Source organism: Triticum aestivum, chromosome 2B (assembly GCF_018294505.1).
Source record: "Triticum aestivum cultivar Chinese Spring chromosome 2B, IWGSC CS RefSeq v2.1, whole genome shotgun sequence".
Taxonomy (NCBI): Eukaryota; Viridiplantae; Streptophyta; class Magnoliopsida; order Poales; family Poaceae; genus Triticum; species Triticum aestivum.
The window spans coordinates 640,214,499-640,240,000 of NC_057798.1; the positions used below are offsets into that span (position 1 = coordinate 640,214,499).

Genomic DNA, 25,502 nt, shown 5'->3' on the forward strand with positions numbered 1-25,502 from the left:
GTGGGGGTGACGAACTGTTGGCTGGAGAGGTTGTGTTCTCTGCACACGCCCCAAAGTTCGAACCTTTCTTGGGTCCGCGGAGCCCTGAATCCGACATTATGGTTGCAGTAGTCGGCTTTTCTCCGACGTGTTCGCTGGATCGTCTCGGCTGGTTTGTTTCTATGAAGTTGAAGTCGTGGTGGCGCCCCCCGGTGGTATACGATGACAGGCAACAGGTGGTTCACTCAATGATATTTTACGGCGCCAGCCATGCCTAGTTCTCCTTCATGGTTCTCCGTCAGAGTCGGAGTTGTGTTGTCTGGTCGCCGGTGGCTGGGTTTGTCGCGGACCTTCATGCATCTCGTCACGGCCTCTTCAGTGTGGGTTGAGTTGACGATCGCCGAAGGCGAAGTCGGAGTCATTTGCTCATGGTTTAGGGGTGGCGATGACGCCTCTAGGGGAGGAGTGATGACGATGACGCATGCGTGCTGTCACAGCAAGACCCTCTTTGGAGTGGTTTCATATGTGTGTCGCTCAGTGGTTGTGATGGTTTTCGCCGAGTTCTCCCCAATAAACTGAGCAACCTGGTTTTCGCTCAGTTTTCCTCAATTAACTAAGCAACTCTTTTCTTCTTAATGAATGCAGGATAACTGCCATTTCAAAAAGCATGGAAAGCCTTGTGGCCCATTTCCAGGGACAAAATGCGACACCGTAACCACATTGTAGAGAGGCTCACTCACAGTTAGGGGAGAAATCGAATCAGATTCGGACGGATAAACATACTGTATCCTACTTCATATTTATTTTTGGGTTCGGAAGCGGCGCGGATGCGGATTCAAATACCGGATTCTGACATGGTACGGTAACGAAACCGAATCGTATCGGAAACGGTCATACATGACATGCATATAGCAGGGATATATAAATGGTTTAAACAAAATTATACATAAGAAATGAGAAGTATTAATCCGTATACACTTTAAGCACACATAAAACACTAGAAAATGCAAATCACTAACAAGCTTATGTCTCGTCTCATAAGCAAAGGTAGCATTCACGTATTGCTAGTTAATACCTTAAACTTCACCCATAAATCATATATCCATATTTGTCGGATTTCGGGTTCTGGCAGACCCTTGAGGTTCGAACACTGGGGTGCGCGCGAAGATTACGCCCCCTGCCTACCCGCTCCTCACCGAATCGCTAGAATCTAAACTACCAAAGGATCAACACAAGAGACACAAGGTTTATACTGGTTCAGCCCACCATTATGGTGTAATACCCTACTCCAGTGTGTGGTGTGGTGGATTGCCTCTCGGGCTGATGATGAACAATACAAGGAAGAACAGTCTCGCGAGGGTCTGCTCTTGGCTGGTGCGATGAACTACTAAGAGGAGTTCAGTCGCTCTATCTACTAGTTTCTCGGTGGGGATCTCGATGCCTCTACCCTGGGGGTGGCTAGTCCTATTTATAGGCAAAGGCCCTGGGCCTCTTCCCAAATATTGAGCGGGAAGGGCGCCAACAATTGGCCATTTTGAAAGGGAACAATGGGTACACTTATCCTGACTAAAGTTGGTCCTCGCCTGTCAAAGGCTCTGGTGGTGACGCCGGCTTGGGCTCCACGGTGACCTCCATCCTGCCGTTGGACTGGTCTTGGTCTTGTTGCACCGAAATGGATGCCTTTGCTTGATGCTCTCGCCTGCGCTTGCTCCCTTTGCACCAAAGAGGAAAGGAGGACACTGCGCCGGCTGGCGCCCGACTGGCGCCCTTGGTCGTCATGGCTTGCGTCATGGGCACCTCGCAAGGTACCCCGCCTTGAACTCTCCGCCTCCTCGCGAGCCAGCCTGGTGAGGCCGCGCCTGAGGAAGCTCCTTGTCGTCCGCCCCAAGAGGCTTGGCCCCTCGCGAGGGTCTTGAGCTTGTGTTGATGAAGATGGGCTGCGCTGGGCCCCCTTTGAGCCACGCCGTAGGCCGCAGGCAGGCAAGTCTGGGGACCCCCGTTCCCAGAACACCGACAGTAGCCCCGGGGCCCACGGCGCGCTCGGACTTGGCTGTGCAGAGAGGCGAAAGGGCAAGTGCGAAGCGTCACGGGCCCTAACAGCCTGCAGCCTTGGGCGCCGCGTGGCGGTTGATTGGATGTGGGCGCCTCTGCAACCGCGCGGATTGATAAAGGAGCGGCACCTGCCCCTTGCCTTCGTTGCTTTCTCCAGTTGCTGCTCAGATCCCCTTTCTTGCGCCTCTCCTCCCCACCTCTGAAATCTCCAGATCTACTCCGCCCGCACGCCCTAGCTAGACATGGCGCCTCGCCAAGCCCCGGCCGGAGCTTGGTACTCGTCCGCCTTGGACCCGCCGAACGTGTCGGAGGCGAGCCTTGCCCGAGTGCGCCAGATGGCGGCGGCGCAGGGCATCGACGGGGCGGCGGTGTTCAAGGCCGGCTCTGCCCTCCCTGAAGGCCGAGGGAGCACCTTCTATCCGCTCTTCATGAGCGCCATCGTCGCCGGCCTGGTGCCTCCTTTTTCTGAGTTCTTCTTCTCTGTCCTCCGCCACTATAACCTTCAAGCTCTGCACCTCCATTCCAACTCCGTCCTTCTTCTGGCAATCTTTGCCTATTATTGTGAGGCTCACGTAGGGGTGAAGCCCTCCGTGGCCTTGCTGTGCCACTACTTCTCCCTCCGGCCCTCTCGTGGTTCCGTCTCTGCGTGTGCGAGCTTCGTCGCATACGGCAGCTCCATCGCCATTTTGAATCCTAGGAAAAGGATCAAGGGCTTCAGGAGCAAGTGGGTTTTGGTGGATGCCGGGCGCATCCATCCTCGACTGATCCTGCCCTCGGTGCTCCCCGTGAGCTCCACGACTGGTCCCGAGTGGAGCTTGTGGATCCTCGTGCGAAGCCGGTGTTGGAGAAGATGGACGCGGATCTGAGGCCGGCCAGCATGGCGGCGGCGAGGCTGACAGGTGCGTCGTTGCTGAGGGAGTTCTTGGAGCACCAGCTGGCTCCGCTCCGCCAATACTCGCTTCCGATGTGGAGGCCTCACCCGAGCCCTGTAGTCCTGGCCGACGAGGATTTGGCTGCGGTTCTCCAGTCTTTGGTTGGGGGCGACGTGGCGAGGTTGGAGGGCGCTCCTTCACCCCTGTTCCTCTGCGAGGACTGGGAGCAAGTGGTGGGGCGCATGCCCGCCTTCAATGGGGACGGGCCCGTGCCCGCGGAGGCTCCCGAGGACCCAGTGGACGTGTCCTCCGGCGACTCCAGCGAAGGGGAGGAAGACGGGGAGCGAGAAGAGGGGTTGACTCCGAGGCAGAGTCAAGGGCTCCCTCCCTTCGGCGCAGGTCCCGCGCTCTCCGCCTCTCTCCGAGTGATGACGACGAGGATGATGACGAGCAGGGCGGCGGGAGCCTGCCTCCAATCCCGAAGAAGGACCGGACCGGGCTGATCCTCCGCGGGTCTGCCCCAGCCCTGAGGTAATCCGCGGGCGCACCTCCTGCACCCGAGCTCCTCGAGGCTGATCCTTGCAGCCGGCTTTCCGGCTTCAAGTACGGCCGGAGGTTGCTCGAGCCCGCGAGCGACGATCTGTAAGTGCTTGATTCCTGTCTTGTTTATTGTTTTGTTGCTGAGGCTTGACGCTCGTATCTCCGGCTAGGCTGGCGCCCTCTGCAAAGAAGCCGAAGGGCGCTCCTGAGGTCCCATCCGCGGCAGCGCCTCCGCCCGTGAAAGAAGATGAGCGTGACGCACGGGCCTCTCCTGCCCGGGCGCCCTCGCGAGGCCTAGCTGAGCCGGTTGGGGTGAGCCCAGCCCCCATGGCCCAAGCGACTCCCGAGGTGCCCCTGCCCGATGCCGCCACCATTGGGGTGCAGCAGGCTCCACCTCCGGACACTGTGGTCATGCTGCCGTCTTCTCCTCCTACTCCTCCGACTGTTGCTTCCCCGACCACTATTCTGGGTCGTGCTGCTGCTGAACTGGACTGTCTGCGGCGGGATCTTCTGAGCACCAACCCTCGTTTAGTGGCCGGGCGCTTGGAGCTAGCTTCTGGCTGGATTCGCTCCGATGCTTCAATTCGGGCGGCGCTGGTCCAGGCTTCGACGGCCTGCGACAAGGAGAAGCAAGCCGTCCTTGAGGCGAAGGCTGCCCACGACACCGCCTTGGGGGAGCTGGTCAACGTCCGAGGGCGCTGCGAGGCGCTGGAGAGCAAGCTGAAGGGCCTGCATGACCGGCTCACCGAGGAGACCCGCCTTCATGAAGAGCAGGAAGAGGGCATGAAGGCTCGCGAGGCGGCCGTCAAGGACCGGGACGCCAAGCTCAAGAAGCGTCATGACCGCCTAGGCGCGCTGGAGCAAGAGCTGGAGGCGAGGAAGGTTGAGCTGGACGGCAAGGCACTGGTTCTTGCCGAGGATCGCGTGGCCTTTGCGGAGATGGAGGAGAAGGCTCGGGCTTCACTAAAGACGCTTTACGAGAGTGGCCTAGAGAGCCCGCTGGCCGGCGAGGAGGACGGCCCCGCCAAGCTGCTTCCCTTCCTGGTTCATGCTCTTGAAGATGTCACCCTTGGCCTTGGTCCTACGGCTGAGGCCGAGGCACGCGTCTTGTCTTCCGCGGCGCTGACGCGGGTCCTCACCCACATCTATCTTCGCGACCCCAACGTCGACCTCGACAACCTGCTGGAGCCAGTGAGCGGCGAGTGCGCCGCTGCCGCTGCTGAGGCCGTGAAGGGTCGTGCGGAGGCTCTGCTGGGGAAGTTTCGGGCCTTCAGCACCAGGCCGAAGTGGAGCGCTGTCAGCCCGGCAGTTCCACAGGGCGAACCCGCTCCACGCAGCTCCACGGCCGGCAAGTGACTCCATTGTGGCTCCCGTCCTGCTTTTAGTTTCTGCACATGTATCATGCCTCGGGGAGGCGTTAAAACTTACATTTGGTGCTGTGATAATAGTATGGACTGTAATATTTGCTTTTGAATTCCTTAAAATTTGTGCTACTTCCTTCCTACTTGCTTATGTCCTACACCGGCAGAGCCCGGCCCCGCGCATACCTCAGCCGCCGTTATCCCTGACCGGAAACCAGAACGGGGCCAAGGAGTGAGGGGCTACGTGACAAGTTAGGCTCCTGAGTTGCGATGCTCACGAGTCCTCCTTGGCACTCGAACAATAAGTAGGGAGGTGAGATGTGGGGGTGACTCCTTAGGGAGGTGAGATGCGGGTGAATCTACCATTCTACGTCTGCAGAGCCCGGCCCCGCGCATACCTCAACCGCCGTTAGCCTTTCGGAACTAAGGAGTGGGGGGCTATGTGACCAGTTAGGCTCCTGATTTGCGATGCTCAGGAGTCCCCCTTGACGCTCAAACGGTCTTCATACCTTGGCTCCGCTCGGGGAGGGACGCACGACGAACCAGGCCCGGGGGGCATGGCTGGGTGGCGTGCGTCTGGGCATGACCCAGGCGCAGCCCCCGTGCCCAGCCCCCTCGCGCGGCACTCCCGAGGGGAGGCGTTGCGATGAGGCTAGATACTGAGCTCTGGGCTCCCTGAGGTTGATGCGGTCCGAGGGCCACCCTCAGTTGTTTATCACCAGCGCGGAGCATAGCGCTTCCGTATGTGTACAGGCATAGCCGCTCCTCGGCAGTGTCGTCAGCCAGCGCGGAGCATGGTGCTTCCAATGGTGCGTGGGAGGGGGCTCCCCTCCGGGAGGAGCCCCTGGGGCATATACAGCCCCGCCCTGACACGTGGCCGGCACGGTAGGGCTTGACGAGGTGTATCTGGGCACCCGTGAGCCAGCGCGGGACTCACGGGGCCCTACCTTAAGGTGGGTTGCGCCTGGCTCTGGGCCTTATCTTGGAGTGTGTTCCTGCAAAATTGGCTAGATGCCGGTGCTCTACGTCCTCGGGTCCCGGCTCTCGGGCTGGTCTCAGCCGTCGCTGGCTTGCCAGGTCGCGATGCCGTGGACAAGACCAGAGGGTGAGGGCCGGAGAGCCGGTAGGAGCCCTGAGTCGCGATGCTCAGGCACCCCCCCCCTTTAATGCGCAAGCTGGGTTAGATGTCGAAACTCTACGTCCTAGGGTCCCGGCTCTCGGGCTGGTCTCAGCCGTCGCTGGTATGCCAGGTCGCGATGCCGTGGACAAGACCAGAGGGTGAGGGCCGGAGGGCCGGTAGGAGCCCTGAGTCGCGATGCTCAGGCGCCCCCCCCCCCCTTTAACGCGCAAGCTTGGTTAGATGTCGAAACTCTACGTCCTCGGGTCCCGGCTCTCGGGCTGGTCTCAGCCGTCGCTGGTATGCTAGGTCGCGATGCCGTGGACAAGACCAGAGGGTGAGGGCCAGAGGGCCGGTAGGAGCCCTGAGTCGCGATGCTCAGGCACCCCCCCCCCCTTTAATGCGCAAGCTTTCGACATCCAAGAAGAAAAGGTACCGTGAACGGGCACCAAATAACAAGCATGATGGGTCGAAAGCATGGCCCTAAGATAAATGCAAAAGGGATACATGCCACTGGGTCTGACCCGAATGGCTTGGGGATAATGCAGCCCGAGGGGCGCCCCCAACAGAGTAAGCTAAGAACATGAAACGAAAGGGATACACGCCGCAGGGACGGACCCACACGGCCTGGGAATAGTGCAGCCCTAAGGGCGCTCCCAGCCGGAGATGAAACTTGAAAGATGTCACCTAATGTTGCTGAAGACGAAGGGATGTTGATGTAGCAGACTCGGTGGGCTGCGGGAGCCGATACTCACGAGCCCCCAGGCCCTGGGGCCTCGGGAGGCTCTGGAGGCGCTGGTGGCTCCTTGAGGACCTCTCCATCTCCACCAGGGTTGCGGCGCGCCTGACCTCTCGAGCCCCCAGGATGGCCCCCATGAGGCGCTGGTACATGGCAGCCACATTCGGCAAGCCATAAGGCATGCGAACGTAGCTGTGGGGCGGACCCTCACAGCGTCCCACCTGCGAAGGCCAGAGGCGCTCCTGAGATGCGGCTTGGTTGAGCCCTGGTGTGTCGATGTAGATGCGCAGCCCACCATCCTCGCCTGGATGGGGGGCCACAGCGGGTAGGCGGTGGCCGCCTCTCATGACTCTTGACTCCTGTAGCTCCTGAATGGCCTTGCTGACGAACTCCTGAGGGTTTGGCCCTCCTTGCCTTGCTCCTTCTTGAGGGAAATGTGCTTTGAAACACGCCTCCATGTGGTGCCCTAGCGCCTCCCTCGTGACCTTGGCGAGGTCGGCGGCCCTCCAGGGGAGAGCCCCCGAGCCCCGCCTGAGGGGGGTGCCGGGCGCACCTCCCTATGCGATAGAAGGAGGTTCCCCCTGAGCAGGCGCGGGCCCTGAGGGGCCTGCCTCCTGAGGGGCTGGGCCGGATGATGTCTTCTTCTTCTTGGGGGAGGCCTCGGGAAGCCTCCTGCTTCCGTGGTCCGGGTCTTCCAGTGACGCGGCCTGAAAGGCTCGCTCTAGGGAGCATGCTGCGTCTCTCTCTTCGCAGGGCACCGTGATGACTCCGCCACTTCCTGGCATCTTGAGGACGTTGTAGCCGTGGTGGGTTACGGCCATGAATTTGGCCAGCGCTGGGTACCCGAGGATGGCATTGTACGGCAGGAGAATGTGTGCGACGTCGAAGTCAATGAGCTCGGTGCGGTAGTTGTCGCGTGCCCCGAAGGTGACAGGGAGGCGAACCTGCCCGATCGGGACCGTGGAGCCGTCGGTGACTCCGGAGAAAGGCTTGGTCGGCTGAAGCTGATTGTAGGGCACTTGGAGATTGTTGAACGTTTCCACAGACAGGACATTGAGTCCTGCCCCGCCATCGATGAGGGTCTTGGTGACTAGCACGTTGCTGATGATTGGGGAACAAAGCATCGGGAGGACTCCGGCTGTAGCCGCGCACTTGAGCTGATCCGCAGAGCTAAACGTGATGGCGCATGCCGACCACCTGAGTGGGCGTGTGGCCTCGAGCTTGGGAAGGACTGCATTTACTTCGCGTGCGAACTGCTTGAAGATGCGTTGGGAGGCTGGGGCTTGAGCTCCGCCCAGGATGCAGGCGATCGCGCGTGGCTCCTGGAAGCCCCCAGCCCCCTCGTCCTGATGACGGTCCTCGTTTCTTCTTGGCTGCGGCGGCAGCGGAGGGAGGCCTGCATTCCCTTGCGGGCGATCCTCGCGAGGGTGATCCCTCCAGCCTCCCTCGCGAGGCGGGTCCTGCCAGCGATCCTCGCGAGGTTGGTCACGCCACCCCTGGCATGGGCGGCGGTCTTCCCAGCGTCCTGCGTTCCTTCCTCCTCCTCGGCCATAACCCCAGCCATTGCGGTCGGGGCGTCGGCCGACCCTTCCTTCACGCACGGCCCGGAGCTCTTGGCATTCATCGGTGTTGTGGGTGTGGAGGTCGTGGTACACGTAGTACCGACTGCCCTTGGAGGGTTCGGGCCGATCTCTGCCCCTCTTGGTGTCTGGCTCTGCCGCGAGCACAGTAGCCCCCTTGCATTTCACGTCCTTGGCCTTGAGCTTCTTCTCTTCTGGGTCTGCGGCAGGCAGCTCGAGGAGGGAGAGGCGCCCCTCCTCAGCCCTGGCGCACTTGGTCGCCAAGTTGAACAGCTCCAAGGAGGTGCATAGGTCTTAATGCATCGCCAGCTCCTCCTTCATCTTGACGTCGCGTACGCCGTCGGTGAAGGCCGAGATGATGGCCTCCTCGGTCACCTTAGGGATCTTGAGGCGCGCGTTGTTGAAGCGCTGGATGTACTTCTGCAGGGTTTCCCCTGGCTGCTGCTTGATACGGCGCATGTCGCTCACCGCGGGTGGCCGGTCGCGAGTACCCTGGAAGTTGGCGATGAAGCGGGTGCGCATCTCGTCCCAGGAGGAGATCGTGCCAGGTGCCAGGTTCAGGAGCCAGGTGCGGGCCCCGTCCTTGAGCGCCATGGAAAACCAGTTCGCCATGACCTTCTCGTCTCCGTTGGCAGCCTCGATGCCCAGCTCGTAGAGCTGGAGGAACTCTGCGGGGTCAGCCGTGCCGTCGTAGCGGGGAGGCAGGTCCGGCTTGAACTTGCCAGGCCACGTGACGCTGTGCAGTTCGAGGGTGAAGGCGAGGCAGCCCGTTGTGGCCACAGGAGGCCTTGGGTGACGAAGAGCTTGGTCCTACGGGTCCCCATGCGCTACAGCTGGGAGCAGCGCGGGGTATTGACGTGCTGGAGCAGGAGCGCGGTCGGGACGAGCCGGAGCGAGGAGCGCTCGAGCAGCTTCTCGGGGGCGCGGGACTTCTTGGCAACTCTGCTCCTGCCGCGCTGGCGCCTGACGGGGCGGGTTCCGCTCAGGGGCCGCGCGCCTTGGAGCCAGGGCGCCTTCTCGAAGGGGAGGCGGCTGAGGCGCCCCGGGAGCTTCATTGCCCGCGCAGGGCGGGGCGCGGTGCAACGAGGAGGATGGCGCGTGGGAGCCCCCAACGGCACGGACGAGCTCGGCGACTCGGTCGAGCCACTCCTCGTAGACGTCGTCGATTGGGCGGTAGCGCAGGAGCTCGTTTGCCGCGATGAGCGCAGCTCGGGCCTCCATGGCCGCGCGGGGCGCGCGAGACGAAGAACCAGCAGGAGTGAGCGAGGGCGTAGCAGTGCGGCCGTCTCGCCTCATGGATGGGTGCTGGGACGATGCTTGTTGCTCGTTCCCCGTCGGGCCGGTGGCGGCGTTGACGGCAAGTGACGGGGAACGGCGGGGGTGCCCGCCGACGGGGGCCGTCTGGGCGACGCGGGAAGCGAGGGCAGCGCGGCGCTCGGCGCGGGCCCGACGAGCGTCTGACATGGACGCGATGGTCGGAGAAGAACAGGGCGACGGGAAACGACTTCCGGCGCACCCCTACCTGGCGCGCCAAATGTCGGATTTCGGGTTCCGGCAGACCCTTGAGGTTCGAACACTGGGGTGCGCGCGGAGATTACGCCCCCTGCCTACCCGCTCCTCACCGAATCGCTAGAATCTAAACTATCAAAGGATCAACACAAGAGACACAAGGTTTATACTGGTTCAGCCCACCATTATGGTGTAATACCCTACTCCAGTGTGTGGTGTGGTGGATTGCCTCTCGGGCTGATGATGAACAATACAAGGAAGAACAGCCTCGCGAGGGTCTGCTCTTGGCTGGTGCGATGAACTGCTAAGAGGAGTTCAGTCGCTCTATCTACTAGTTTCTCGGTGGGGATCTCGATGCCTCTACCCTGGGGGTGGCTAGTCCTATTTATAGGCAAAGGCCCTGGGCCTCTTCCCAAATATTGAGCGGAAAGGGCGCCAACAATTGGCCATTTTGAAGGGGAACAGCGGGTACACTTATCCTGACTAAAGTTGGTCCTCGCCTGTCAAAGGCTCTGGTGATGACGCCGGCTTGGGCTCCACGGTGACCTCCATCCTGCCGTTGGACTGGTCTTGGTCTTGTTGCACCGAAATGGATGCCTTTGCTTGATGCTCTCGCATGCGCTTGCTCCCTTTGCACCAAAGAGGAAAGGAGGACTCTGCGCCGGCTGGCGCCCGACTGGCGCCCTTGGTCGTCATGGGCACCTCGCGAGGTACCCCGCCTTGAACTCTTCGCCTCCTCGCGAGCCAGCCTGGTGAGGCCGCGCCTGAGGAAGCTCCTTGTCGTCCGCCCCGCGAGGCTTAGCCCCTCGCGAGGGTCTTGAGCTTGTGTTGATGAAGATGGGTTGCGCTGGGCCCCCTTTGAGCCACGCCGCAGGCCGCAGGCAGGCAAGTCTGGAGACCCCCGTTCCCAGAACGCCGACAATATTTAAAAGGTCGGCTTATCCTATTAAAAAATAGATTATCCTATGGCATCATATCATACTAATATCATATCTTATACCATATCCTATCAGCTGAACTTGGATTCGAAACGAATTGTGTGCAGATGTAAAAATCTCTTACCGTATCCTATAAAAACATATTCGAAAGTGGTTTCAGTCGAAAATTATCCTAACCACTTTCACCCTTATTCACAATCTACCACAGGTCCATGCGTTGTCGGACGAGCTAGAATTAATTACCGCTGACCTTTCATATATTATTATCACTTATATGTACAAAACATAGTGAAGCAAATTTCCGGAACATGCGTAGTGCTAGCTAGGAGACTTGTACACACAATTACTTTTAAGTCATCTAAGTAATTCGAAAGCCATCCTAGATTTCACCGTATTTCTACCGGCATTAAGATTCACAATTGATGCCTATAGTATCCGGGTCGAAACTCTGACATCTGGCATCGCTCTTTTTCCATCAAATTTGCAGTTTTATCCAATTCTCGTGATTGATTCGAGTGTCGCCCTCATAACTAGATCGTCCTTGCTTGATCTTTTTTGGTATTTGTTCATGGCCTTTGTAGGTTTGCCGAACTGCTCGTTCCTGCATGTTGGAGACACAAAAATATTACAACAGTTTCCGGACTACAAGTAATCACACCTACTAAACTCTAACTGAATAAGAAGAAACGAACAGTTCTGGTACACACTTTGAACACCGGCAGCAGTTGCAATTTGCCAGCAGCTGCTAGCGAACATATGAAATGAACTGTTCAAGAAATCACCTGCTTTTGCCGCCGGGTAACGCCAGCAGGCGAACATACTCTGCCTCAGGCTGCCGGATAGAGGGGCACTGACCCATCCTTGCCTTTCTACTTTCTCTTTGTGTCTGCTACTGCTGGTCTGCCCTGCTCTGCTCGCTAGTTGCTTGCTGCCTGAGTTGCATCTGGTCACATTTGTATTTAAAGGGTGCTGGTTCAAATATAAAATACAGAAAACAGGGGAAAGTGCTCAGATATTTTGGCCCTTTTGGGCTTTTTAGTAGGCAGGCGTGAACTGTGCTGCTTCATGGTGCCACTTGTATGTTGTTCTTTAGGCTGATTTTGCGTTTGACTTCTTCTTCCAACTTGGCTCTTCATCAACTTCACTCGATCTCCAACTAAAGAAAAAGAACTTCACTCGATCACGCACATCACTCCGAAAGAGTACGCACGCACACGCGCATGAAGTTGTCTTTTCCCGCATCTTTTCTCGTCTTGTCTATTATTATTTTTTGAAACAGAGGCAAAGATTGCTTCATCTATTAAATAAGCAGAAGAGAATTGTCCAGTTAATAAAAACCGGAATAACAAGGGCCAAGCCCACTCCCATAAATCGAGACACACAGGGCAAAGCCCACCCATATGGACAACATGTCGACCTGCGGCCAAACAACGCAACTCCGACTCTGACGAAGAACTCAGAAGAGCGAAACCAGGCATAGCTGGCGCCACGGAAGATCGCCGAAAGGGCCATCTGCAACCAGTCATCGTACACCACACGGCCCCGCCGCCACAGCTTCGACTCCACAGTAACAAACAAACCGAGGCAATACCGTGAACGCGCCGGAGAAGAGCCGACTATCGCAACCATTGTCGCGTCGCCGACATCGCTCCCACCATCATCGTTGCCACAGAAGTCTGGTTGCCACGGTGATTCTCTCGGGGCCGCCGCCCCGACATCCACCGCTCCGTCGCGCCCAGCGCAATCAACCGGCACCGCCTTCCGGGGCCGCCGCCCCGACATACCACCGCTCCCCTCGAGCAGCAACTCGCACAACCCAGCTGCCCGCAGCCCTTACTGCTCAGGGCAACCGCTCGCAGACCACGGACGTCGCACCACATGGGCCGCCGCCCCGACTTAAAGTCAAACCGCCCCCCTCTAGAGCGCATCGACAAGGCCGACGACCTCGCTACCCACGCAGCACCAAGCGGCCACCGAAACAATGCACAACCGCGACTCTGCCCCATAAAGCCACCGTTGCATCGCTATCTGAGGCTGCCGCCTCGGCGTACGTCCACCGTCCAGAGCCGCCGCCCCGGCCTCCATCACCCCGACGACGACGCAACTCTGCACTACTGCCATGAGACCACCACTCCACAAAGGTCATTGCTTCCAAGGCGGTGCCTCCAAGAAGGTAACGACATAATTGCCGCCGCCGCCGCCCGCTCCAATGGAGCTTGGGTTTTCACCCGGAACCATCAGACGGTTGCGGCAGTAGATGGACGTAGCTCCGCGATGTGCCTTCAGGAAGGAATGCAATGCTCAAGAACATCGCCAACATCGGCACCGACCGGAGAAGGTGCAAGACTTTCGCCCGGAGAATCTACTCCACTGCTGAGCCTCACGAGGAAACCAACGGCATAGGAACGCAGCAAGTTGCGCAGAGTGCATCGCTGCCAACCACCAGCCCTCAACACGCCGCAGCAGAACGCCTTGTCAGATCTGCGCACCCTCGGCCACCTCCAGCCCAAACTGCTGCTCCATTGCACACACAGCCAGAGCAGAAGAAGAGCACACCAGTCCATGACCACCGTCGCTGCGTTGCCGTCCAAAACTGCAGCTCACCGCCACCGTCGCAGCTCACCATGAGTAGAAACGTCCACCGTCGCGGCGCCGCCGTGCCGCCATCCAAAAGCTGCGGATCGCCGCCATCACCGCAGCTCCCCCGGCCGAGGGAGGGGACCCCAGGCACCCAGCGCGCCCAACAGCCACAGCCCGCCGGAGCGTCGCCGTCGCAGCACGCCGGAGCGCCTCCACCTCCAGATCTGGGCGTCGGGCGCCAGATCGACGACGGGCGGCCTCAGCGCCGCCCCGCATGCCATCCAGCCTAGGAAGGGGACGAGCAGCGCTGCCACCATGCCCGGGGCTGCCGCCCCGGCTTGCTCGCGCCGGCGAGACGCGGCCGCCGCCAGATGCGGGCCTCCGACCGGGGCCGAAGCCACGCGGCGCGCGACGAGGGCCCCCCGCCGCCGTCGTCCACCTAGCGGGCTTTGCCCGTCGGCATCCTCCGACGGTGACGGGAGGAGCGAGGGAGGAGAGGGCCGCGGGGGTGGCGGCGGCTAGGTTATCGCCCGAGCCCCCCCCCCCCCTCGGGAGCAACGCGAGCGAGGCTCTTCCGGAGTTTGATGGATAAAAACCCTCGTCATTTCTATTCGTTTATCTGAACAAAGGGATTAGTGTGTTTAGAGCAACTCTAGCAATTCACAAAGTTCTGGGTGTTGAAATTGAACATACAAGTGATCTTGTCCAGATTCCATAGCGGAATGCGGCAGCGTTTGAATAATTTCTCCAAATGCATTAGAGCATCTACAACAGGACCCCATAGCCGCCCCAAACGCCCTGACGGGCTGCCCGGTCAGTGTCCAGACGAAAAAACGTCGTCCAAATAGGCTCTCCATATCCCGACTGACCGGCACTCCTCATATCCAGACTGACTGGCACTTCTCATATCCGGCTCATATCTGAACGGATATGTGACGCCCGAATGTGCCTACAACGTCGGACTAACCATTAGGTTCGCGCCAATTCGGCTATATCCGCGCCAGCCTCCCTCCTTCTCTCCTCTTCTCTGTTGTTGGCCCTCGTTCATAGAGCCGTCATCAGAGTTCTGCCGGTGCCATTGCTCCATCATCATCCCCAACCCAAGGCTTCGCCACCGAAGGCTGCAATCCACACTGCCGCCGACCGTAGTTCTCCACCACCGGACGCCGCCCTGATACGTCCAACTCCCCATATATACACCTCACGCTCTACATGTTTGATAAAATGTCAGAGCTAGATTTTGATTCTTTCGATCATCATTTCTAGGTCATCAATGGGTTCATCGTGGAATGATGGTTGTGGGAAATCTGATCTTGATGAATTCATATTCAACAAGTTCATCACCTCATCGAATTCATTGAGATGTGATAATGTGGGAAGCGGAGACACTTTAGCAGCTCACGACATGTTGTGTAATCTTACACAACATGGTTGTTGAGGATAAAGGTGAAGGGGCAACGCGCACGTATGATTTCAAGAAGCCCAGAACTCATGTCCGCCTTCCGAAACAAGAGACAGAGAGCATTGCCAACTTTCTGGAGATGTATCGACAACTACAAGATCAACATGTGCATATGAAACTTTTGAATGATCTTGTGGAGCATATATGTAGGTCCACACTGGAAATCAATAAACTTTGTTTTTAATTTATCATTATTGCACTATGAACACTATTTATGTTTGAACTATGTTTGGATCATGTATTCTTAAGTACGAACAATTTGTATTTATACGCATTGAACTATATTTGGCCAAGATGATCGATGTGCATGTGTCTTGCATGTATTTGATGTTTTCAAAGTAGGTATTGTGGTTGCAAAATGCATTATTTGAGGGTCGTCCGCTCATTGTCAGCAGGCGCGTCCGGGAGAGTTCGCGGACGTATAGGGACCTGGAATAGGTAATTCTGATTGTAGATGCTCTTATCAGATTCACAATTGAGGAACCCTTACACAACTTCAAAACAAGAGCATATGTGGGAATAAACTGAATTTAAATTCGAACTTTTTTATCTCAAAACTTTATTATGATTGGATTGTAATTTATATTTGGAATATTTTTGCATTGAAATACTTAATTTTGGATTATTGAGATGCATTGTGCTACTTGTGATTCTTGATGCTTTGGAATATTTGGAGGCGTCCCTTGGATATGCCCTTAGAATCTGTAGGATGTTTGGTTCCACGCAACCATGCTCTGTTCAACATAATCAGAAATTCCACCATGGCGAAATTATTAATATATATAGACAAATGTTTAACAGTCTTTGGTGCAAGAATAGTTCGCCGTTTTCTACATCAGGAACAGTGTCCATTCCGGTGCACTATTACCATCTGGAAGCGAGGAGATTATTCTTTGCACAGCCGATGTCATCATCGCCGACGGCATTATGATCATCCTCGTCGTACAAGGTAAAAGAGACGGCATCGCCTGCTTCTTCTTGGATCGGATGCGGCCGACACTCTCTCCTCTCATGTATACATCACACCAGCTGAAAAGGGTTCCGAGCGAGACAGTTCAGTGCTATTGTCATTCAACTTAATTATGTATGGCATGATAAAGCAGGAGCTGGTAATGGTCGTGCTGTCAGTGTTTACATCAACCTGTTGGATAAATTATGCATCTCTGGGATGCCATTAGCAGAAACAGATTGCATCTAGATCACCTAAAACATGAACAGAGAAGGGTTTAGGGTTTCTTTACATGTCACGGGAGTGGACATGATCGCCTGCTCGGTGCAGGCGTGATGCAGGGGTGATGTAGTCGAAGTAGATGTTCTCCTCGACGTCCTGATTCCTTCAGGACGCCACCGGCACTGCCCAGGGACAGCGGCGGCGGCTGGCTTAGGTCTTCCCGTCGCTGCAGCACTCCCCCTGATCGGATGGGGTGAGAGAATATCGGGAGGAGAGTAAACCTTACGTGAATTGTAATCTCGCAGGTGCCCAGCTCTCTCCCGTATCCCTTTTAATATGGCGCTGGCGACAGGGGACCCAAAACCTGAGTTGGTTTTTGGGCGCCCCCGATCAGGGCGCGTTAGTTCTGATCGAGGCTCACGTACGTTGGTACGTGGACCCCTTCACTTATCGTTATCCCTTTATCCCTTTTTTTTCTTCTGTTAGACTAATAGATCTAACTGGCCTGTTTAAGCCGTCAGATCAAAACCAACATTCTCCCACTTGATCGTTAGGCTTAACTTCATTCGCCCATTCTATATAGGAATGATGTACCAAAGTGAGGTGTTACAACAGCTCAAAACGCCATAGAACCTCAACACTTATAGTACACCCGCCTATTTCGAAATGGAAAACATTTTACTAATTGGGGAGTGGTTTATTTTAATGGTCCTCTTATTCCAGAATCATCAGGCCTCCAGTAGTCCCATGCCGGCAACATGCTCACGAAAGATACTGGGTGGTAAGCCTTTTGTTAGCGGATCCGCAAGCATATGCTTCGTTCTTATATGTTTAACATCAACTGTTTGATCCTGGATTCTATCTTTCACAACACGATACTTTATGTCAATGTGTCTGGCAGCATTACTTGACCTGTTGTTACTCGTATAGAAAACTGCTGGTTCATTATCGCAGTACAATAAAATTGGTTTAGATATGCTGTCAACCACTTTAAGTCCGGGTATAAAATTCTTTAGCCATACAGCCTGCCCGGTGGCCTCATAACATGCTACAAATTCTGCTTGCATCGTAGATCCAGCAGTTAACGTTTGTTTGGAGCTTTTCCACGATATAGCTCCTCCCGCGAGTGTGAATATATAACCTGACGTGGATCTCATACTATCCACACACCCGGCAAAATCAGAGTCTGAATAACCAACAATTTCTAGGTTATCAGTTCTTTTATATGTAAGCATGAAGTCCTTAGTTCCTTGCATATAACGCAAGACTTTCTTTGCGGCCTTCCAGTGGTCCGGTCCTGGATTTGATTGGTATCTGCCAAGCACCCCGGTTACAAAACATAAGTCTGGGCGTGTACACACTTGAGCATACATGATGCTTCCAACAGCTGAAGCATAAGGAACCGACTTCATCTGATCAGTTTCACATTGGTTCCTCGGACATTGAAATGTCCCAAACTTATCGCCCTTAACTATAGGAGCAGGTGAGGGTGAGCACTTATGCATATTGAATTTTTTCAGTACTCTCTCAAAGTATGCCTTTTGAGATAGTCCTAACGTTCCTCTGGACCTATCTCGATGAATCTCGATGCCGAGGACATACGAGGCTTCACCAAGATCTTTCATATCAAAACTGGATGACAGAAAATTCTTGGTCTCATGCAGCATATCCTTATCGCTACATGCCAACAATATGTCATCAACGTATAGGACTAAAAATGTGAACCTACTGCCTTTAAACTTAACGTATATGCAGTTGTCCACAACATTTTCGGTGAAACCAAAAGTTTTGATAATTTTATCAAACTTGAGGTACCACTCTCTTGAAGCTTGCTTCAAGCCATAAATTGATTTCTTTAGACGACATGCTAAATGTTCCTTTCCTTCCACAACAAAGCCTTCTGGCTGAGCCATGTAAACATCTTCTTTTAAGTCACCATTTAGAAATGCCGTTTTAACATCCATTTGGTGTAGTTCTAGGTCGTAATGAGCTACTAATGCCATTATGATTCTGAAAGAATCCTTGGTTGACACAGGGGAGAAGGTTTGCTTATAATCAATGCCTTCTCTCTGTGTATACCCTTTTGCCACTAGCCTTGCCTTGAACCGTTCGACATTCCCTTTGGAATCATACTTGGTTTTGTAGACCCACTTGCAGCCTACTTTCTTAGCTCCATCGGGAACTTCTACTAAGTCCCATACATCGTTTGAGCCCATAGATTTCAACTCGTCTTCCATGGCAACCAACCATTTGGACGAATTTTCGCTTTTAATGGCTTCCTTATATGAGGTTGGATCCTCCACCTTTCCCATATCATTCATGTCCTCCATCAAAAAAGTGATATAATCATCTGATATGGCTTTCTTCCTCTCACGCCGTGGTCTACCCATGGGCGGAGGTGGTGGTGGAACATCATCATTTTCATTATTTTCTCGGAGATCCTCATTTGTGTTTGGATTCTCATTATTAGTTTCTGGATCACCATTTGACTGAGAGACTGAACCGTGAGATTCAGGATCATCAGATGTCACATTTCTTCGTATTGGAAAAACAATCTCTTGGATAGTCGGGGATGGTACACAAACCCGCTTCTCCTCAAGATTGATCTCCCTTAAATTTGTGACCTCATTATCCTCAAAAATACCGCTTGTCTAGTCTCCACAAACTTGGTGGTGTGTCTTGGACAATAAAAACGATATCCCTTTCCCCTATGAGGGTATCCAACGAAGAAACAGCTAACTGTTTTTGGATCCAGTTTCTTAAGTTGTGGATTGAAAACTTTAGCTTCAGCAGGACAACCCCACACCCGTAAGTAATTCAAGCTCGGTTTCTTTCCCGCCCACATCTCGTAAGGTGTGTTCGGTGCTGACTTAGTTGGAGCAAGATTTAGTATGTGTGCAGCTGTCTTTAATGCCTCTATCCAAAGGCTTACTGGTAAACTAGAGTGACTAAGCATGCTTCGCACCATATCCATAAGGGTGCGGTTGCGGCGCTCGGCCACACCATTTTGTTGTGGTTCACCAGGCATTGAGTACTGAGCAATGATTCCATTTTCAGATAAGAACTTGGCAAAAGGTCCAGGAATCTGCCCATAAGGAGCATGCCTACCATAATACTCTCCCCCGCGATCAGACCGTACAACTTTGATTTTTGCGTTCAGTTGATTTTCAACCTCCGCTTTATAGACTTTGAATTTCTCCAAAGCTTCCGATCGGTCACGTATGGGATAAATATACCCATAGCGGGAAAAGTCATCTGTGAATGTAATGAACGAATCAAAACCATCTACAGACTTAACATTAAGGGGTCCACATATGTCGGTGTGAATTAATTCTAAAACCCTTGTGGCTCTAACTGCTCCTTTCTTAATTGTTTTTGCAAATTTTCCTTTAATGCAGTCGACACATTTGTCTGCATCTGAGAAGTCTAATGGGAGGAGTATTTCATTTTTAACTAAGCGTTCCATTCTCCCCCTCGAAATGTGGCCCAAACGACAATGCCACAATTTCGAAGAATTACTTACTCCTTTCCATTTCTTCTCAACATTAATTGCATCACTCACATGCATAACTGAATCATTATTAAGAGATAACATGTATAGTTGGCCTCGTCTAACACCGATGCCTACATTCTTATTACATTTGATCAAAACAAATTGTTTCTTGCCAAAATGGCACTCATACATATCATCATCTAAACAAGAAACTGAAATCAAATTCCTACTTAAGGTAGGCACATAAATAACATTATTCAATCTAAGAGTGTGGCCAGTGTGTAGCTCCAACGTGAGAGATCCCACAGCTTCAACATCGGCCTCAACTCCGTTCGCAACCTTAAGCTTTCTTGTTCCTCCTCTTATGGTTTGGATCGTATCGAATCCCTGCATAGAGTTAGCAACGTGAGTGGTTGCCCCTGAATCAATCCACCATGACTTTATTGAAAAATCAACATAAAGTGATTCATCTACAAAAGTAATTTCATCAATACCTCTTTTGTTCATCCATTTTAGAAAGCCTGGGCAGTCCCTTTGATAGTGTCCCTCTTCTTTGCAGAAGTTACAAGCATTTTCTCCAGCAGTGGAGCTGCTAGGAGCAGAAGAAGAACCACCGGCTTCTTTACCCTTGAATGCCTTAGGGTTGAATGGCTTAGTGCCTTCTTTCTTGACTTGCCTTTTCTGAGGCTTAGGGAAACCTTGTCCGTCATGCTTTCTCTTGTTAGAGCCAACATGAAAGACATGGTCTTTCTTCTGCCTCATGATCCTTTCTTCCTCCTGGACGATCCTTGCGGTCATCTCAGAGAGTGGCCATTTTTCCTTTAGAGAGTTATAGTTGACCTTAAATTGTTCAAACTCTTCAGGAAGAGACTCAAGAATAATTATGACAAGAAGGGCTTCACTTAAAGAACACTCCAAAGCCTTAAGCTTGGTGAAAGCATTTACCACCCTCAATATGTGCTGCCTAACATTTCCGTCAATAGTGTATTTCTGAAGAAGTTTAGCAAAAAGCTCATGAGCATACACTTTGTCGGAGCCTTTAAATTGCTCCTCCATTTCAGTGAGGAAATCTTTAGCAGTATCTTTCTTAGGGAGTGCTTCAGAAATGTCCGGCGATATTGTCGCTTTCATGATGAGAAGCGCAATATGGTTGGACTTATTCCACTTTTCCATCTTAACATCATACTCCTTCTTGAGTTCTGCATACCCTGTGACACCTGCCACAGGTGCCACAGGTTTTTCTTCCCTCAAGGCATAGTCAAATTCATTACAACCCAAACATAATTCGACTTGGGACTTCCAACGAGGGAAGTTACTCCCCGTAAGTGGTTCGATCGTGTCGGACCGGAATGGAGCGGAAGCTGAAATCATCATAAAAGTTCATAAGTAAAGTTGCATGATTATAAATTTACGTTGGTAAATAAACAAACATGCCAAGTATTTAATTTCAACTCCATGTCAAAACACCGTTGGGCAGAAAAAACATGGAATGAAAATATCACAGGGGATGACTCGTAATAATAAAACAACGTTGGTCCGAATTAAAATTAGAGTCATTTCATTCTCAATTTAAACATCAACATTAAAAAAACATTATCATTATTTTGATGTCTAAAAAAAACTTCATCATCCGAAAACACATAATAAATCCTGAATAAAATATCTCGTTGGTTCAATTTTACCCAGAATAATAATGTGTTTATTTATTTTTACGCATTTTCTGGTTTAAACAGTGCAAATCATAATATTTATTAACTTAAACGCACTGGAAAAACAGAAAATCGCGACAGTGTTTTTGGCCCAAAATCCCCACGCTGTCCGAAATGCAGCTCAGTCCAGTAGCGTAATTTTTTTTTTTGCTGGACTGAAACTACCTGGGCTGAAGCCCGCGGCCGGATATGGCCCGTTAAGCACCCGACGGCCCGGCTGGGAGCCGCGCGTCGCTTTCAGTCGTCGGATCGAGCCGACGGCTCGGATCGCCCCGCAAGTGAGCAAAACAGCCGGCTGGGTGAAACCCTAGCCATTTCTTCCCCTCCTCCCGATTCCCACACTCACTGGCGTTTGACGGCGGCCCGAGGCGTGACGGGGTTCGACGGCGGCCCGAGGCGCGCCGGCCATGGCGGCGCGGCGGCTGCGCTCGCCGGAGGAGCGTGCAGCGGGGTGAATCCCGTGCGCTACCCCGTCGAACGTGGCCCCGGCGTCCGTGCTCATGGCGCATCAGGGGAGGAGGGACGCCGGCCACCGCGACATGTGGGGCGACGGCGACGAGCTCGTCCAGTCAAGTGGCGGCGGTGGCGGCTAGGAAACGTTCCGCGCGTCGCTCCGGTGGGAGGCGACGGCGTCGCGGCGTCTCCGCCCTCGCACCACTTGATGCAGTGCGGGCCCCGAAGGGAAAGGCGGCTACGCGGCGCATTAGGTGAGCCTATGCCTCATTCTTCTCCAATTCGTGTTCATCAGTGCTTATATTGGATTAAAAACAGCCCTAATTAAAGAATTAGGGTTCTACCGAAATTGGGGATTTTTCTAGGGTTCTTCAACATGGGGTTTTGCTACTGTATGTGTGCTATGTATCCCTCTGCCTTCTAATTTGATAATCCAAACGGAAACAGATACTTAAAAGAGGATCAAGTTAAATTAACAGAAACTTAATCATGAGCATTAATTCTTCAGAGGCTTAATTAAAACTGATTAAGCATAATGGCAGTGGAGATCCGTGGCAAATTAGAATACAACATGAGGGCATTAAGACAGTAGCATGCATATTTGGGCTAACCAGGGGTAAAACTTTCAATCTTGATCATAAACCCTAAACATGTCATTGATCTAAACATGATAGTGATCTACTGATCAACAATAAAGGAATCTATTGCAATCAAGATTGGCGACTGATACCATTGTTGGAATAATTATGCATCTCTGGGATGCCATTAGCAGAAACAGATTGCATCTAGATCACCTAAAACATGAACAGAGAAGGGTTTAGGGTTTCTTTACATGTCACGGGAGTGGACATGATCGCCTGCTCGGTGCAGGCGTGATGCAGGGGTGATGTAGTCGAAGTAGATGTTCTCCTCGACGTCCTGATTCCTTCAGGACGCCACCGGCACTGCCCAGGGACAGCGGCGGCGGCTGGCTTAGGTCTTCCCGTCGCTGCAGCACTCCCCCTGATCGGATGGGGTGAGAGAATATCGGGAGGAGAGTAAGCCTTACGTGAATTGTAATCTCGCAGGTGCCCAGCTCTCTCCCGTATCCCTTTTAATATGGCGCTGGCGACAGGGGACCCAAAACCTGAGTTGGTTTTTGGGCGCCCCCGATCAGGGCGCGTTAGTTCTGATCGAGGCTCACGTACGTTGGTACGTGGACCCCTTCACTTATCGTTATCCCTTTATCCTTTTTTTTTGTTAGACTAATAGATCTAACTGCCTGTTTAAGCCGTCAGATCAAAATCAACACAACCCGCTAGAGTACAAAACCCGAACTATAGCGGCCATTAGAGGAGGTGAGGACACTAGTATGAGCTAATAAGCTAGCTTACGAGCATGGAGTGGTAGCTGAGCATTTCTCATGTACACTGCGTACGTACCAAGGATGCTTGGAGAGCAGGTTGACGATAATTTTTTTTTTATTCTTTTGATGAACTTAGGTTGACGCTCAAGCTAGCCAGGTTAACACCAGAAATATTCGCAAAAAAAAAACCCACCGGAAATGCACTAGCTTTTAAAAAATAACACCAGAAATGCATCGAGAATTTCCAGCAATTTCGTACATGGTCGGTTGACATGTTCGGCTCGCTCGGCCTTCATTCCAACAGCCGTCAGCTCATGTTAAAAAAAAGAGTAAAATGCATCCACGGTTATTGAACTTGTGTCGAAAGTTCACTTTGGTCACTGTATTTTAGAATATGGTTAATATGGTCACTATATACGACTTAAAATTAAAATGATTATACGGTCACTGGGTCACAGTATAGCTCCGTATTTTACTCTGTTGACTGGTCAAACACCACAACACCCTCTCTTTACCTACGTGGGTCCCATCTATTAGTGAGAAAAAAAACACAACACTAATCAACCAGCGGTCGATCGTCCGCTGAAGCCCACATATGCTAACCACTGTGCCCACACAACTTTCTTGTTAAGCAAACAGAGCGCCACGGCGTATTTAATTCACACGCGCACAACACACTTACACGCATATGCTGTTATCCCGATGGCATCTCCAGCTCGTGAATTGTGTGTTTGTTTCCGCGGCTTGAAGCACTTGACGCGACGCCTAGAGCGATAAAAAACCCGATCAGACACCGTATTTCCATCTCCCCAGCGTCACTTTGCAAGGCAATTGGGTAAGCGGAGTTGTGCACAGATCCCGATGTGTCAAGAGGCACGCGGTCACCAAGCTTGAGATGTGCCGCAGCCGCCGTCGGAAAAACCGTACGCCGACCGTGATGAGATGAGCAGTCGTTGGACTACTTAGATAACACGAGCTCGATGCGCGATGTCGTATTGTCTTGTCGCTTTTCTTTGTCGGCATAGGCATCCTCCCGGTGGTGCACGTCCTCGGCGCCGTCGCAATCTTGGTATCGTTTACGCGTCGCCAGTGGCAAGGCGGAGACTGCGGGACAAGGTCTAAATGTATGAACCTTCACCGTGCTCATCATGGTGTCCATGCCGATGAACGGGGTCATGGTCGTGTTCAAGCGAAGGACACCGGGATCGCTGCTTGTGACCCAGCCACTGGTCAAGAACACGCTCTTCCTCACAGTTGGCTGCGTGCATACGCATGCGCGTGGAGCTAAAGATGGTGAAGGAGGGCAGGGAGCTGAGAGGATACTAGTACCTGCTCTCAGCGTGGAGGTGCAGTGGTGCACCATGCAGGCAGCGATGGTGGCCGGGCTCGCCGGAGTGTAGGTGGATATGGTGTGCTGCATGGAGTGGAGCGGTGTGCCCGTGGGAGAAGACGGCAAACGCCATACAAGTATATATGTATTTTAGTATTTACGTAATATACATACATAGTAGAGGTCGTGGCTGTGTGCAAGGAGGGGAAAACTAAGCGGATGTTGGACGGAGAACAAATGAGTTGAGAGCATGCAGAGGGAGCAGGGAAGCCCCGTCCAGCCCGCTCACGATAATCATGCACTAGATCGGAAACCATTGCCCGTCCAAGCGTCGTGACCCGGCATGTATAAATCTTGTACATCCAAAGGAAATTACAGCACTCTTTCAGGACTAATAAGTTTAGTATAGATCACAAACAGTAGAGATATACCAAAAACATGGTAAACTGAGAATACTAAGTCAATAGGGTAATTAATTTGCAAGCACATGACAAAATTTGTTCCAAAAAGACTGAGTGGCAGTGCCAGATAAGACAAACTGGTTTGCATCAAGTTTAGTACTCCCTCCGTAAACAAATATAAAAGCGTTTAGATCACTACTTTAGTAATCTAAACGCTCTTATATTAGTTTACAGAGGGAGTACAAAGCAAAAAGGTTCAAAATATCAAAAGCCTAAATGTTAATCTCCAAATTCAAGAACCATGCATCATCGACAACATAATATAATCAAAATAGGAAAACTTTACATATAGATCATTTCATTATTACTTATAAGAGATACACAGAATAGATAGTCCCATATCAGAACATTCAGTAGCATGACAAAATAAAAGTTGATTCATGTAGATATTAGAACTGAGATTCTCCAAATGTCATGTCTCAGTCATGAAATATATTCTTTATCAGATTTGAAGTACCACAATGGGCTAACAATCACTGTCAATGTAAGGTATTGTATGCCTTTCTTCTGCTTCATATGAACTGAATTTCTGTATTAGTTTGATGCATCAGTTTTCTCTTCACTTTGTCACAGTAGAGAATTGCCCCGTTTTGATTTTAAAACTCCGCTGCACAAGTTAATATAATGAAAATATAAGTGCCAAAGATAATGAAAATGTTTGCTTCCTATAAACTTATAAACATAGGAGTGACAACTTAAACATGTGGTGCCCTGAGTGTATTCTATCTTTAGGCTTGCAAAGATAGGATGGCTTGCATGAGAATATCAATGCCAAAATCATCTGCGACTCACAAAAATGACAGATCATAGA

General features: G+C 52.7%; 1 protein-coding gene and 1 long non-coding RNA gene across 2 annotated transcripts; both read right to left on the reverse strand.

The window, feature by feature from the left end:
- Positions 1–10,922: 10,922 nt before the first annotated feature.
- On the reverse strand, positions 10,923–11,612 carry LOC123041855 (uncharacterized). The gene is made up of 2 exons (XR_006418657.1): positions 11,470–11,612; positions 10,923–11,288 (listed from the first exon to the last, which is right to left on the reverse strand). It is a non-coding gene; the product is annotated as an uncharacterized lncRNA (long non-coding RNA).
- Positions 11,613–19,637: 8,025 nt separating this feature from the next.
- On the reverse strand, positions 19,638–22,807 carry LOC123041856 (uncharacterized). Its single transcript, XM_044464409.1, has 3 exons — positions 22,388–22,807; positions 19,888–20,754; positions 19,638–19,780 (listed from the first exon to the last, which is right to left on the reverse strand). The coding sequence occupies exons 1-3, from the start codon at positions 22,404–22,406 to the stop codon at positions 19,734–19,736; spliced, it is 933 nt and encodes a 310-aa protein (XP_044320344.1). The 5' UTR covers positions 22,407–22,807; the 3' UTR covers positions 19,638–19,733.
- Between the last annotated feature and the right edge of the window lie 2,695 nt (positions 22,808–25,502).